The sequence below is a fragment of the Salvia splendens genome, chromosome 5 (genome assembly GCF_004379255.2).
Source record: "Salvia splendens isolate huo1 chromosome 5, SspV2, whole genome shotgun sequence".
Classification (NCBI taxonomy): Eukaryota; Viridiplantae; Streptophyta; class Magnoliopsida; order Lamiales; family Lamiaceae; genus Salvia; species Salvia splendens.
In genome coordinates this window covers 11,461,901-11,476,910 of record NC_056036.1, presented here as the reverse complement: position 1 = coordinate 11,476,910, position 15,010 = coordinate 11,461,901, and the positions used below count along the sequence as shown (strand labels likewise).

Below are 15,010 nucleotides of genomic sequence, written 5' to 3'. Positions count from 1 at the left end.
ATTGTTTCTATTCGAGTTTGGGTATGTCACCACTGTGTTTGATTTCCTATCATATGTATCTATCGAATTTCCTCAGTAGCTGTAGGAATTTCCTCTATCACTTGAAAATCATTTAAGATAAACCAAACATACCTTTAAAGTTTGTGTTATATGAGTAATAATTGAATACCATTGAAGTTTTCATAAAATATAAAAATATGCTAATAATCGAACTAAAAATATTTGAAAAATACTCAAATATCCCCAATTGCTGTACAAATCCCAATTTTCCTAAATCTAGGGTTCTCCTATAATCCCACGCCATAATTCAATTCACCAAACCAGAAAGTGGATATGGATATGGAGATAATCGGGCGCCACTCCTTGCTCTTCGACGACGATGCCATGTTGGCGTTCGTCAACTCCGGCGACGCCCTCGTCGAGTGGCACTCCCTCCAAATTGACCGCTACGATGTTCGCCATCTCCTCTCTGCTCCTCCTCCGCCACGCCGTCGCAATCGCAGCCATGAACCTAGAGCCTCCGATGACCCCTCTATCGAATTTCTAATTGATCAGGAGCGATATCTTGATCTTCCATTGGAGTCCAATCACCCAGGTATTGCATTGCTTTCTCACTTTTGCATTTATGTTTTTCTGGTTAATCGATCGATTGGTCTTGTGTTTTGAAATATGGTTATTATGTATCTATATCACACAAGTACTGCCATTGTTGAAGTTATTTGCTGGGCAGCAGGGTTGGGTCTGTTGGGAGCTTGGAGAGCCTTGATTTTAAACGAAATTAATAGGTTAATCAGGCGGAACTGTGCTCCAGAGAGTTTGCTGAGAGCTAATCACAGAACACTTGGTAGAAAATGGTGTTAAGATGCTGGTATATTGGAGTAGGGATAGTATCTTAGAGGCCATTATCCTGTCAGTTAAGGATGTATGATTTTCTTAAAGATGGTAATGAGTCTACCTTTCTTAAGTCAATTGGAAAATTATGGTCAGGTGTTCATTAACTCTTTTCCCTTAACTTACGTCTTAAGGAAATCTAATAGAGATTTCGCTGTGTCAATTTGGTGCTATGGTCAATAGTTTGTCTAGGTAGTAAATTGGATTTTTCCATGAATATATCTTCGTGGAATTAGCTATGCTGTCAAGCAATTGTTGAATATCTTATAAAACAGGTAGACAGATGAAGAGGTGTGATAGCTATCTAGTTTGTGCTGGTAGCATACTTTCTTTGCTATATGCTTCAAAATTTGCAGGGCGGATTTAACTATGTGACTCCTTCCAGGTACAAGTAAGATTCAAGAAGGTTTTATTTCCCTTCAAGTTTTAATGGTTCTGTAAGTTGTAACATTCTTTCTGGTTGTTCAAGCGGAATCTAAAAATTATCTTTTATCCAGATTTAGAAGAAGAGAAAGAAGAAAAACCATCCAACAGTGGCGGTTATCATGCTATTGCCTTCTCTTATGGAAATAATGATGATTCTGCTGATCAAAAGAGTACAAATATTGAGATGGAAGCCAAAGGGTATCTCCCTCCATTCTTTGTTCCTGGGGACATTGTCTTGGTAAGCTCATTTTAAATCTTCTTGAATGCTTTCTAGGATAAGCATGATTTCTTAATTGCTGACTTGATTTTCCCAGTGTTGCCGTAATAATTGCCTAGGTTATGTTTGTTATCTGAGGCTCACCATGTCAGATTTTCAGATGCTTGGAGCAGGGATGCAATTCTTGTGCTCTAAGGTTGCTGTACACAGGCACCTTCTGTCCCTTTGATGTCATGGCAAAGGGATGTGCAGGTGGGATTAGGAAAGTAGAAGTTTCATTGAGGACTGTCAGTTTACTAATTCGGATGACAACTGACGTGTGACACATCTAGTGCCATTCCTTCAGTTTATTGTTGTTACGTTGTGACTATTATCATCACTCTTTATACTTTAAAAAATTTCAGTTTAAATTGTATCTTATTTTTGTTTCTGGAGGTTTTGGAACTTCTCGCTGCTAACAAAATATTTCTGGTTTTATTTTTTGCCTCCTTTTTGCAGCCTCCGGCTGAGAAAGTACATCATATAATTGCAAGAACTGCCATTTTTGTCAGCAAACATGGTGGCCAGTCAGAAATCATTCTGCGGGTGAAACAAGGGGACAACCCAACATTTGGATTTCTGATGCCTGATCATCATCTTCATACATACTTCAGATATCTTGTTGAGCACCCTGAACTTTTGCATCCTGAAATTGATGAAAAATCTCAAAATGGGAGGAAAATGGGTACTGAGCACAACAATTCTGGTAATACTGGGGGAGCTTTATCTTTTCTCGGTTCTGTATATGGGTCTGGGGAGGATGAGGACACTGATGATGGTGTTAATGCTTCTCTATCTCATGCCGCAAAAAATATGGAATCTGTGGAAATTGCTGCTAAGGATAAGTCAGGGAAATCAATTCTTTCTAAAAAGGATAAGGTTCCTGCATTGAAGAACACTTCAATCATAGGTTCCAAACGTAAAAGTGTAAAAGGGAGTAAGAAGGAAGATAATTCTGGTGCTAAAGAAGAGAAGTTAAGGAATCATGGTATTGGAGCCACTTCAAAACCAATTGTAGAGCCTCCTCCTGAATTAAAAAGAATGGTTGATAAGCTTGTTGAATTTATTACGAGAAACGGGAGACAATTTGAGGCAACACTACTTGAGCAAGATAGTAAGCTCGAGCGATTTCCTTTCCTTCTTTCATCCAATCAGTATCATTCCTACTACGTAAAAGCTCTTGAGGCAGCTCAGGAGGTACCCCTCATTCCAACACCCCCTTCCTCTTTATCTCATGTAGCACATAAACTGACAGTTAAAATGTATCATATGTTCTTGTGCCCTTGAGCACGCTCTCCCAGAAACAATTTAATGTTCAGATTGTATATTCATCCTTCCAAAAACCGTAAGGTGGAATATATGTCCCTTTTAAAGATTAATAATTTTACCGTTTTTTTCATTAACCATTTAACTTTTGTCGGCCGAACAACATGCATCCCAGTGGTTTTAATAAGCCTTTTTTAAGCTAAGGTCAAAGATAATTCTAGCCGAATTAATATATTACTATAGCTTCATTTGTTTGTAAGCACGTGTATTGCTTAAACAAATGTGACTGAATTTCTTCAATCTGAATTATATGCTACATAAGCTAACAGAGTGTTTACAGCCCATTGAAATAAACAAATATGGCCTAAAATGCATGATTGAATGTCTCAACCCTTTATATGTGCTACTCCCAGAGGTCCTGTGTATTTGTACTTTTTTTGTTGACATGTTTAAAATGGCGTGGCATTCCTTTCGTCCTCTAATTATAGCCTCTTATTGTTTTGCAGTCAAAAGTAAATGGCAAGAGCTTCTATCCGGGACAGGAGGATCTAGGTGGACGTGGGATTAGCAGAAAAGGTTCTTTGTCCAAAGAAACGGGTATTTCACACTCCACTTCTGAACTTTGTGATGTGCCATTTGAATCTGATAGGAAAGAGAAATTCAAGATGGTGATTGGAAAATCGAAGAAAGATGCACAAGAGGCAGAAAAAGAATCCCAAGAATGTGGATTCACTGTAGGTGCAGCTGCAGCTGCTGCTATCCTTCAGGCTGCCACAAAAGGAATTAAGAGCTCTGGTTTGCGATACATCACTAACACTGCCTCCAATTCTCATATCAATACTATTAGAAATGAGAATGGGCAGCCTGCAAATTCAGGCAATCTTCAGTCCTTGCTGCCGTACAGTACTGGTGAAAAGTCTGAGCAAAGTGGAAGTTGCAATCCCTCAGCTTCTCATGAAGTTGCAGGAGGGGATGATTATTCTAACTCAAACCTGACAGAAGAGCAGAGGCTGAAAGCCACGAGGCTCAAAAGGGCTAAAATGTTTGTGGCTATGTTGAAAAGTGGAGCACTCCCCTCTAGAACAGGAGCATCAAGGGGATCATCTGCAGAACCTGTAGAACATGGAGTGTGGAGATTTGCTGCTGAGGGTCGTTATGCTAGCCAAGAAAGAGAGGGCAGCGCTCCTGCAGTAGTTTACAAGTCTGCTGTCGAGTGTAGTTTCAGTGAGAGGCAAAGCGATCAACAATCAAAAAGAAAGTATCGCTCAGAATCCATTGGAAGAAAGGATGAAGAAGAGGATAGTGACCGAGAGGGTCACTTGTTCAGGAAGCGCAGAATATCCAGAAGATCCGAGGATGATGAAAATGAAAATGCGGTGGAAAAGGAGCATAGGTACAACCAAGAAAAGGGAAGGCACCAGTCTCATTCAACCGAAGATAATAAGAAAGGAGAAAGTTGTGAAGAGTACAAGGATACTAAATCACTGCTTTCATCCCATCATTCACAAGATGACAATGAGTCTGAAGGCATGTGCAAAGAGGATAGAGAAGCTAAGGACAATGGTCGTCACCCCAAAAGAAAATACAGATCAAGAAGCCAAAGGGAAGATGAAGAAGTTGGAAATGCAGTAGAGAAGGATCGAAAGCACCGTAGGAGTAAGCGCAGGTCTCCCTCTTCTTCAGAGGAAAGCGACAATGGAGAGGAAAGTGATGGACAAGATGCCAAGCATAAACACTATAGATCAAAACACACCTCTCGGATTTCACAGCGTGATGCTAATGTGCGTGAAGGTGCATATAAAGAGGAAAGAGATAAGGAACACAAAAGGAGTCACGGATCAAGATCCAGAAGGCACGAGAGCAAAAATGCAGTAGAAAAGGAGGATAAGAAGTACAGGAGAAAGCACTCGTCTCATCTCTCTTATGAAGAAAATGGAGGAGAAAGTAGTGGAGATGAAAAGGAGAATCATCGCTCCAAGTCTTCTCATTCAAAGCACAAGAATGATGGCCGTGAAGACATATATATAGAAGAAAAGGATCGTAAACGATCCAGGAAGAGTAGCCATTCTCGCCATTCTTCTAGTGAAAGCCCTAGCCGACATTCATCCGAGCGTCACAAAAAGCACCGTTCTAGCCGCACTTCACATCATAGCGATAACAAGCACAGGCACCGGAAAGACAGAAAATCTCATCATCGCCACAAGCATGATGGCTCTTCAGATGATGAACATCAGCACCGTGCTAGCTCATGCCACCCCGAAAAGGAATCTCTTGACCTGGAGGAGGGAGAGATCAGCTCGAAGGATGAGTCGAAGGGGATTGTCAGTGGTGATGGCAATAGAGAAGCGTCTGTCGACGTAGCGAGTTCTGAACAGAGGGCTCCATCTCTACCCTCAGAAACTACGGAAGTCCCTGCTGATCTAAGGGCCAAAATTCGTGCAATGTTGATGGCGACGAGGTAAGAGCTGTAGAAATTATTTGGTGGAAAGTGTAGTTGATTGTAATCACGTAAAAGCTACTCCATTAGACTGTGTGTTGTGTTGTGTTGTGTTGGATTCTATTTTAAAAGGTTCCTTAATCATTCCGTGGCCTCGTGAAATCTCTTTTTAGTTTAGTGACATGAAACGAATCATTTATGGAAATAAGTATAAATATATTCGAGACAAAAATATCATGATATGACACATTTGTGTTAATTTTATGAAATGCTTGTTCTCAAATTTGATTTGCTTTTGAGTGTTAATTTTATGAAATGCTTGTTCTCAATTTTTTTAATTTATATTGTTTGTGATTTGATTTAATTTGTTTAGTTATTTTATTCACATGATAAATTATAAATCACGTAGCCTTTTTTATTTCTGTTAAATTGGATAAATAATTCATGAACTATGCCGTTTATATGAACGAAGTCCCTATCACCTGTGGTCTATGAATTTAGAGTATAATAATATTATGTCCTTTTTTCACTTTTTGATTTTTAGAACCAAAATGTCTATAGATATTTTAGACTTAGGAACGATGAATCACTGACTAATTATCAATCACAAATTAAGATTAAATCTTAGCCATTAGATTTGGAGATCTAGTGGTTGAAATGATGCGACATGAATTATATTTTATATTAAAAAATTATTAAATAAATTTAAAGTATATTAATGTCAATTCTCTCTCATTAAAATCATCTTAAAACTTTAAATTTACGTAACTTTCTCAATTTAAATTATTTTTTTGCAAAAATTATATCAAATTAAATATAATTTTATAAGGACTCCAACGAGATCTCAATTGCATAGGTTCCGACGATGTTCGAGTGATGAAATTTGATAAATTATATTTCAATTTTCGTACATATAAATAAACAGATTTTATCCATAAATGCAAAAAAATCTCAATATAATGTATGCAAAATCTCAATATAATGTAAGTAAAATATCAATAAAACTGTGTTGATATTTTCTTGCACTTGTGTTGATATTCTCATGTCATATTGTTGATATTTGTAATACACTATGTTGATATAAAAAAACACCCACGAAAATTATCTTATTATAACATAATGACGATATTACCCTTTATTGATATTTTGTCTACTATTTATTGAAATTTGTAAGCTTTAATCTCATCCACTCATTTCAAAATCTAAGAGTGTAGATTTAGTCTTAGTTTTGGATTATGGTGTTATAAGCATTAGAAGATGACCCGATTACTAATAGCATAGATACCTGATTTGAGATTTTTTTATTAGATAGGTAATATATTATTTATTTATTTATATATTAAAATATATTTCTTTTTTTCTTATTTTTTTCAAAATACATCAATCATATTTCTTCTCTATTAAATTTAAATATTTTAGAGATTACTATAGTTTATTGTATAACTTGAGAAGTTTAGCTACCATTGATTAAAGCATTCCAACAAGGAAAGGTAAATGGAGTGGTATATAATCTATTTACCTTATCTAAAAGTGAAATATGCCCTTCTAAAAAGTAATACTACATTCCAAAGGAAAAAAGGTACTATAGAAAGACATATAAAAAAATACTCCATTCGTCCCAAGATAAGTGAGCCAAAACTTTTCGGGCACGAGATTTAAGAAAATGGGGTTTTGTTAGTAAAGTGAAAAGTGAATAAAGTAAGAGAGTTAAAAAGTAGAGAGAAAAGTAAGAGAGAGAATGCCAAAAAAAAGGAAATGGCTCACTTATCTTGGAACGTCCCAAAAAGGAATGTGAGTCGCTTATCTTGGGACGAAGTGAGTAAAATAATAGTACAAAATGCATTAAAAAAAACATAAAGTGTAATACATTCTCAAATACCTTCCCCATTGGAGAATAATTTTTTCATGAAAAGAAGACAAATATGGTGGTTAACCTCTTCATTGATGGAGAGGTAAAGATAACCCTTCAAAATGAGAAAAAGTATAATACCTTCTTAAATACCTCTCCTCTTAGAGAATATTTTTTTGTGAAAAAAAAGAGATAAATATGGTAGTTATATGACTTTACCTCTACATTTACCTCTCATCTTGAAGACTTGGAAATGCTTTTATATAATAATAATAGTACTACACATAAATAATACTCTTTCCTGTCCGTAAATAAAAGTTTCATTTTTGCATTTCAGTTCGTCCATAAATAATAGTCTCGTTCTATTTTTATTCAGTGTAATGGTAAATAAGTCTCAGTATCTCACGTTCAAACTCATTTGATTCACATTTTGTTATAAAATTATAAAAGAGTACCCACGTTACACATTTTCAACTCACATAGAATCTGTATTGAACTTACTAGAACTTTTAATTCCGGATGCGGACGAGGTAGTATAATTACTTGTACTTTAATTTATTATATGCTTAGCAGATTATTATTATTATTATTATTATTATTATTATTATTATTATTATTATTATTATTATTATTATTATAAATGCAGATAAATTTGTTAAGATATCATGATGAATTCTGCTTCTAGGGATTATCATTTACTACCAGATATCGCAATAGTTTTCTTCGATTCACACTTCTGCCACCACTATGCTAATTCAGTACGTGATTAAATTTCTTTTCAGCACAAAAATTAAAAAATATTATTTATTTAATTTAATAAAAAATACTCTCTCTGTCCCTCATTAATTGTCTACTTTTACCATTTTCATTTGTCCCCCATTAATTGTCTACTTTCTTTTTTAATTATAAATGATAAATAAACCCCACATTCTACTAACAAACTCATTCTACTTATATTTTATTATAAAATTAATATATAAAATTGGGATTATAAACAAATTACTAAGAAACAAAAGACAATACTCAAAGCTCTTCCCCTCCGTTTCACTTCTTTCTATATGATCTTAGTAGTCTTCCCTCTTTGTTATCAAATGAAAGTGAAACAGTGAAATTGACGCCATTCATTATTCTCAATTTCATGGCAATAGAAATCAAAGGCCAGGTTGATAAAAACTCATGGTATGGAACTAACTGTCAATAAAATTCAGATTCAAGGAATTAATAGTTAATTTTCATTTATTTAACATGATAAATCAAAACCAAATATTTTGAAGGACCAGAGGATGGCGCCTCGAGATGCTCCATTTTGAATTGGGTGTCGATTAATAGACTCAAAATGATCTTCGGGCAAGAGACACCATTTATGCTAGGACGATCACTGAGCTCCAGATGATAAACCTCACTACTCAACTGCATCAAATTATACATCAGATAATATCATTATACACACTGCCTCAACCCGACCAAGCATTGATTGACCCAAACCTAAGAACTTGCCCCTCCTCCTTTTACCCGGGCTTGGGACCGGCTGTGGGCAACTTATGCACCACAGGCGAAGTTACACAAGTTACTAACCTATGCATGTAAACCAAAGAAGGTAAGTAAAAAAACCACAAAGTAGGATCAATCAACACACCCTACTAATGTGAAGCAATGATAGCGAAAAATCAAGAAACAACAGACATAACACACCTGCTACCAAGGGGAAGAAACGTGCATCTCTAGATCAGGATTTCAAAGACAGCCTCTCTAATAGTAAATGTCAACTATCCAGCCAGATGAACTGTGATCTCAACTAATCAAACATGCGTCATATCCAGAGCACTCGACATATGTAGATCAAATTAGCAAACTCGGCCTTATGCTATATTGCACACTCCACCATAGCTACATATCAAGGATGATTTCAAGCATGAGATGATTCTTCATTTAGGGAAGGTAAACTAAAGTTCACAAGTACCTGCAACAACATGCTCCACAATTTTAGAGAATCCTCATTACTAGGACTTATGTCTGTCTTTCTTCTTACATTTTACAAGAAAAGACAAAAGGTAAATAGACACACGCAGACACATAACCCAGTAAACTTATTTGTTAGAGCAAAGGAAATCCAGAATCAAGACAAGTTCATACAAGCAAGAAGAGTCCACTATAGAGTTCCCATGTAAAACCTCATCCTTATATGGTCAGCTAAATGCAAAATCAGGCTTCCCTATGATAACCTAAGTTCTCAGATGCAACATAATCATTTCCTTATACTATGGTTTGCCAATTCAAAATAAGAATTCCATGAGTGACATACACGAATCATTTATAAAAAAGTAATGCAAAAGATGTTAGTCATATGCCACATGATACTTGAGGAACTAAGGAAGTAGGAATGGAGATCATTTTCAAGAAGATTAGAACACACTTAATGAAGTTGGAAAAGGGCAGGCTTCTATAATACACTAGGTTCTCTGATGCACCTCCTTTTCTTATACAGTCAGCTAATGCAAAATGAGAATTCCATATTCCAACAAGCAAGGATCACTCTGAAAATTATTCAAAAGATATGTTAATCATACGCCATCTGAAGTCATTTTGTAGAAATTGGCTATATAGCTAATGAAGTATGAAAAAAGAAAAGCAGTACTCAGTTAATCATCTTACAATCAAATAATTTGAAACAGTTACACGGAAAGTAACACTACACATAACGCGGAAATACACAACGATAAGCTGCAAAGTAAGTCATCAAGACAACAGGTCAAGTATTAATCCTAATAAATCCAGAATGCCATTCAAACATCTGAGCAGAATCACTTGAAATGAAGCACATAATAGCTAGTATTCCAATGTTTTACAACCCATTGCTAATTTTAAGACCCAAGAAGATTCAAACATCTGAAATCTAAAAACAAAGGATACACCTAGTGAGATAAAAAAAAATGACACACAGATGTAGTCAGGGGATAGAAGGCAACTCAAACGTCAATAAAAACATAGGCCCTGCACAGAATTGCATTATTTTAGCAAAATACCAAGCATGAAGTCCGCAAATAGGGTAATATATCCACTACAACCTTTATATGAAAACAAGACTGGTGAAAATCACACCCCAAAAAGTTAGACCTAATCAAGACACGGCACAGACAGAAGAACAATTTATCAAGATAGCATCCTATACAAAGACTATCAACCCCCTATCCTATCGAAAACTTTTTTTTTGGACGATAGTTGAGAAATCAAAGAACAAATGTCAAAGAAAGCATTATGAAATCAACTCCATTTGCAGATTGGTAAACAAATATACTACGTACTACTATACAGGAAAGGATGACACTTAACAAGAATAATAATTATCCAACTGCTTCACAAAACAAATTGTTTAGAACATGTCACAGTTGGTAAGCACATATTTCCAATCAGAAGCCAGTACACATATTGGAACTACATAGATAACCAATAACAAGATAGTAGCAGTAAAGAGAAGTTGATATACCTTTAAACTAATACAGCAAAATTAACTGGAATAGAAGTCCTGTAAATCAAAACTATTTACTCCACAAAATGGCCTTGCATCCGGCCTCTCAACACACATATACTCATTTCATAAGCAGCAGTAGTTCCAAATTCAAAAGGCATTGGAAGTGAAGACAGCATAAGAACTTAAAGCTTGAATCGGACTGCAAATCAAAAGCTGAAAGGAAAGGATAAAACCGCACAAAAAAACCAACTGTGTGATGTCCTCGACCGGTCGAAATACTAACTTCCAGCAAAAAATTTCAGCTTGCAAAACCAGAACGTCAAATAAAGATATTGAACCAATGTAATCTGAGAAGGTTAGACGACCAGAAACACCGGAGAGATAATCAACAGTGACAAATCCACTGCCTCCCAAATAAGATCTGACAAAGAACAACTTAGCTGAAAAAACCTTGAGAATGCTATAAACCCAGAAAAAGAAATGCCTTGACCAAAACTAGTACTCCAGTAGCAGCTTCTGTCCTATGCAAAAAGACCAGGATGACACTACATTCAATTTAACCATGAAGACATATTGTGACAATAATTCATATTCCAAACAGATGCACCATGTTGGGAACAGCCCAATTGGTCATATCAAGAATTAAGAGCTACTAATAAATAAGACTTCTCTGAGTATAACACCATGTTGGGAACAAAGCAATGATGGACCAAAATGATTCAGATGGCCAAAGATGAAGAGTGATCAATTTTTTTAGGATCATCAGCCAAAGGTAGAACCACAGACAAGTTCAAAAGGAAGAGCAGGTAGCAGTATTTGGAATGAGAAGACAATGCACCAAACCTTGAGGAAATCTTTATTTCTACCCGTGCAAGAAGGAGCCATAGTCCAGTCCACCACATTAAAATTAAAATCAACTAAAAACAAGACAGATTTAAAAAAATAAACAGCTTAATTTAAATCAGCACAAATTAACACGTATGACATGTTTCTTTGACAATAAATCAAACTAAATTAGCAAAGGAAAAAATATAAAGACAAGTAACAGAAAAGAAGGCTAAAAGACATATCATTAACCTTGAAAATAATCAAAAGCTGGCAGGAAGGAGATAACACCAGAACAAGTATTAACACTGTGGGGTTTCCCCTACCCATCAATGTTTCACCTATTGAGTATTGACTTCCTTCAGTCAGTAACATCTGTGACATTGATTAAATTAAATCCAAGAAGTAATAACAGGACCACACTGTAACAAAGATTGTGAAGTTACTTTTGTTAGGTAGAAATGAATTACCACAAGTCTAAAGGTTAAACAGAGAAATATAAACCTGATAAACAAAAATGTTCCAAGGACCTACTCGAACTAACAGTTCTTATTTGAATGAGTGGGCCCCCACCAGAAATGCCATAAAAAATAGAAACAAAACTAGGACAGGTTGGATCAGATATTGCGGACAACAGCATCAAATACTTTGGGGTACTATCCTTTTCATAAATAAATAAGTGAGACTTGAGGAGAAAAATATTAAGACTTCAAGGAATTCCCTAATAGATGAGATGGTGGGTCAGAGAGAGAGAGAATTTGTCTTCTACGTCCACATTTACAAGTTCACTTTATCATCATAAGAGTTTTAAACTGAAGCATTTTACATCACACAACCCCCCCCCCCCCCCCCTTACTCATAAGTTTGAACAAAAACAGAGACTAAGATTTTGCTTTATTCGATCTTCCAGGTAGTTTTCAACATCCAAAACATCCATGCGTGAGCAAGAAGACAATCAAAAGACCAGTATGCACAAGATTCAGTGTCATTAATCTACAGTGACAAGACTACCAACACGTATTTTGCTGATCAACTAGCTCTTATATCACCAAACTTTTGACTGCAACTGGCAATCTATAGATGAAATAGCAATTAATCCAAATATAAATAGCAACTGTGAGAGTAACAATCCTTTCCGTGAACTTGAGATGTTCCTAACCACAATAAAACCACCAACATAAATCCCAATGAGCAACAACAATAATTTTTTATCCTGAAGCAGAGCATAATATGTAGACTTGACATAATTGGACCGTCACAGACTACAACAACATGCTGGCAGCAGAGCTACGATGAAACATGGGATTTCAAACAACCGAGATTAAGACCCCCAAATAAACTTAATGCATATGCAAACTCCAAAGAGATGAAAGCTTGTGCAGGATCAGCACAGGAAGTCGGGAGAAAACCAAGAAAGCCTCCAAAAGGAAGTTTGGCAAGAAAAGACCAAGTCAACGAAACCAATATGCAGATATTTCAGTGGAGATAAAAAAAAATAGTCAGATAGCTGTAAAGAGATCGAAAATTAGTCAGATCACCAAACCCCGAGGTACCCAGCCTTCATCTATCCTTACAGTAATCACTCAGTACTAGAGGAACAATAGTACACTGAGGTCCTATATGAATTCAATGCTGAAATTAAAAGGAATAATAGAAGAAGACTCACAGATTTTCTCAAAACAAGATTATAAATTGAAAAAGAGACAAAAGACTGTTAGTGACGGTGACAAAATAGATAACATAAATCAAGATTCACTCCTTTCAAAAGATTTGATACATATATGTATATATTCCAAGGAGCAATAAGATCATTGTAGACAGTTAGAGATGATTATACCTAGTTAGAAAGAATCCCTATAAACGACCTCTAAAAGTGAAATGAAAATCACAAAAAGCTTAAAGCTTTACATAGATAAAATAAGATATATTGATTGTAACATAAGATCATAACTTAAAATCAACTAGTTCATGTTTAAATCCCCTGAAACTACAGGCTACATAATAAGAACACATAAAAAGAAAAAAATATAGGAACATACTGCACAGAGACAACACCTCAAGTGGATATGTATGACCAATCTGCGAGAAGACATAAAACGGATGACAGATCTAATAGAAGATCAAACAAAATATGGTAAAGAACCTTTAAACGCAAAATAAGACATAAAGACGTTCAATCAGAAAAACCAAACAGCAGTTGACTTGAAAACAAGACGGCAATTGGTAAATCTGAATGAGTAATTGTTGAGCAGCTTCTGCAAATAGGGAAGGCATAATTGTTGGATAGGTGCCTCAGAGAGATGAACATGATGACAGAATAAAGAGTGAAAAAACTATGAATGATGAATCCATATATTGGCAGCCGAGTCTAACATCTGCAGCCTGATTTCCTGAAGGATAGTAAATTGCGCTTGAAACTTCTCATAGCAATCACCTCCATAATCAAACTGTTAAATCCTAGTGAATATCGCACGCAAAAAGCAGATAGGTTGAAACTCGTAAAACTAGGCTATAAAGTGCAGACGAAAGTAAATTGCGCTTGAAACTTGTCATAACAATGCCAATCTCGTTCAGAATGAAATAACGTGGTCAAACCAAAACCTCCACATCAAAGATAATCCAACCGTTCTGAGAAAAAAAAATAACTAACATCCGCACATAAGGAAAACCAGGGAGACGAAGACTGGCAGGAAATTATCATATGCAATCCCTTCTTCTACACTTACGCGAGATTCTTAGAAACAAGTACCGTCCTTTTTCAGATGAAGGACGAAGAAAAACGCGATCAGAAATCAAAACAGAAAAACGGAACATCAAACGCAGCCACACAATTTTCGGGACAGCAATCGGATTTCACAGCGATAAAGTAGAATATAATAGAGAGAATCAATAATCGCAGGAACAAGAATTGAAACGGAGAAGCCTGACGAAATTAGCTAGACCTAGAGGAACGAATAAAGAATAATGATATGATCATATCAAATAAAGGAAAAAGATGGAAATTTGATTGAGAGAGGAGGTGTATATATAAGAATTCTGGAGGAAATAGACGGATGAGATTAAGTTGATCCTAGGGTTATAAATGATGCATATCCGCCCGCCCACTGTGTTGCTGCTGACTCAGCCAGCCTTCATTGACCGCACTTTTTGACATTCTAAGCGGGTCTACTTCTGCATTTCTTTATCAATTAAAAATTTCAATGGTCAAAAGTAAAAATAAAGTGAAAGTCTAAATGATCATCCTACTTTTATTTTTCAAATGTAAACGTTTTACACATTATTTTGTTGTTTTTTTGAAATGTATTAGGGGATAATTTATTTAAAACTAAAGATAAAAGTAAATAGATTAAAATAATGTTCATCGGAGCCCTGTTCAGTTAAACAGAATTGTGTTGCCCCTGAATTGAAACTGGTCGAGAATTGGGGAAGGGGTGGCCCACCATATGAATTGAATATGATTTGAATTAGATTTGGCCGAGTTTTTGGTCCATTTCAGTTGTTGTGTTAAGTGCGTTGACAAAAATACCCCTTATCAATTTCCAAACTTTCAGTTCAAAACCAACGCAACAATATATCCCAAAAGAATAACTA

At 35.8% G+C, this 15,010-nt stretch overlaps 1 protein-coding gene and 1 long non-coding RNA gene across 7 annotated transcripts; one reads left to right on the top strand and one right to left on the bottom strand.

Moving 5' to 3' along the window:
* The first annotated feature begins 229 nt into the window (after positions 1 to 229).
* LOC121804626 (transcription initiation factor TFIID subunit 1-like) lies at positions 230 to 5,420 on the top strand. 6 transcript variants are annotated; one of them, XM_042204237.1, is made up of 5 exons: positions 460 to 595; positions 1,167 to 1,276; positions 1,389 to 1,555; positions 2,033 to 2,770; positions 3,346 to 5,420. In XM_042204237.1, exons 3-5 carry the CDS (start codon positions 1,502 to 1,504, stop codon positions 5,299 to 5,301), a joined length of 2,748 nt encoding a protein of 915 aa, XP_042060171.1. In that variant the 5' UTR covers positions 460 to 595; positions 1,167 to 1,276; positions 1,389 to 1,501; the 3' UTR covers positions 5,302 to 5,420. The 6 variants fall into 6 exon arrangements, with proteins under 6 accessions (XP_042060168.1, XP_042060171.1, XP_042060169.1 ...); XM_042204234.1 differs by lacking the exon at positions 1,167 to 1,276 and having other exon boundaries at positions 230 to 595; XM_042204235.1 differs by lacking the exon at positions 460 to 595 and having other exon boundaries at positions 678 to 1,276.
* A 2,816-nt stretch (positions 5,421 to 8,236) lies between these two features.
* Positions 8,237 to 14,386, bottom strand: LOC121802612. The gene is made up of 3 exons (XR_006050820.1): positions 10,610 to 14,386; positions 8,818 to 9,085; positions 8,237 to 8,535 (listed from the first exon to the last, which is right to left on the bottom strand). It is a non-coding gene; the product is annotated as an uncharacterized LOC121802612 (long non-coding RNA).
* Between the last annotated feature and the right edge of the window lie 624 nt (positions 14,387 to 15,010).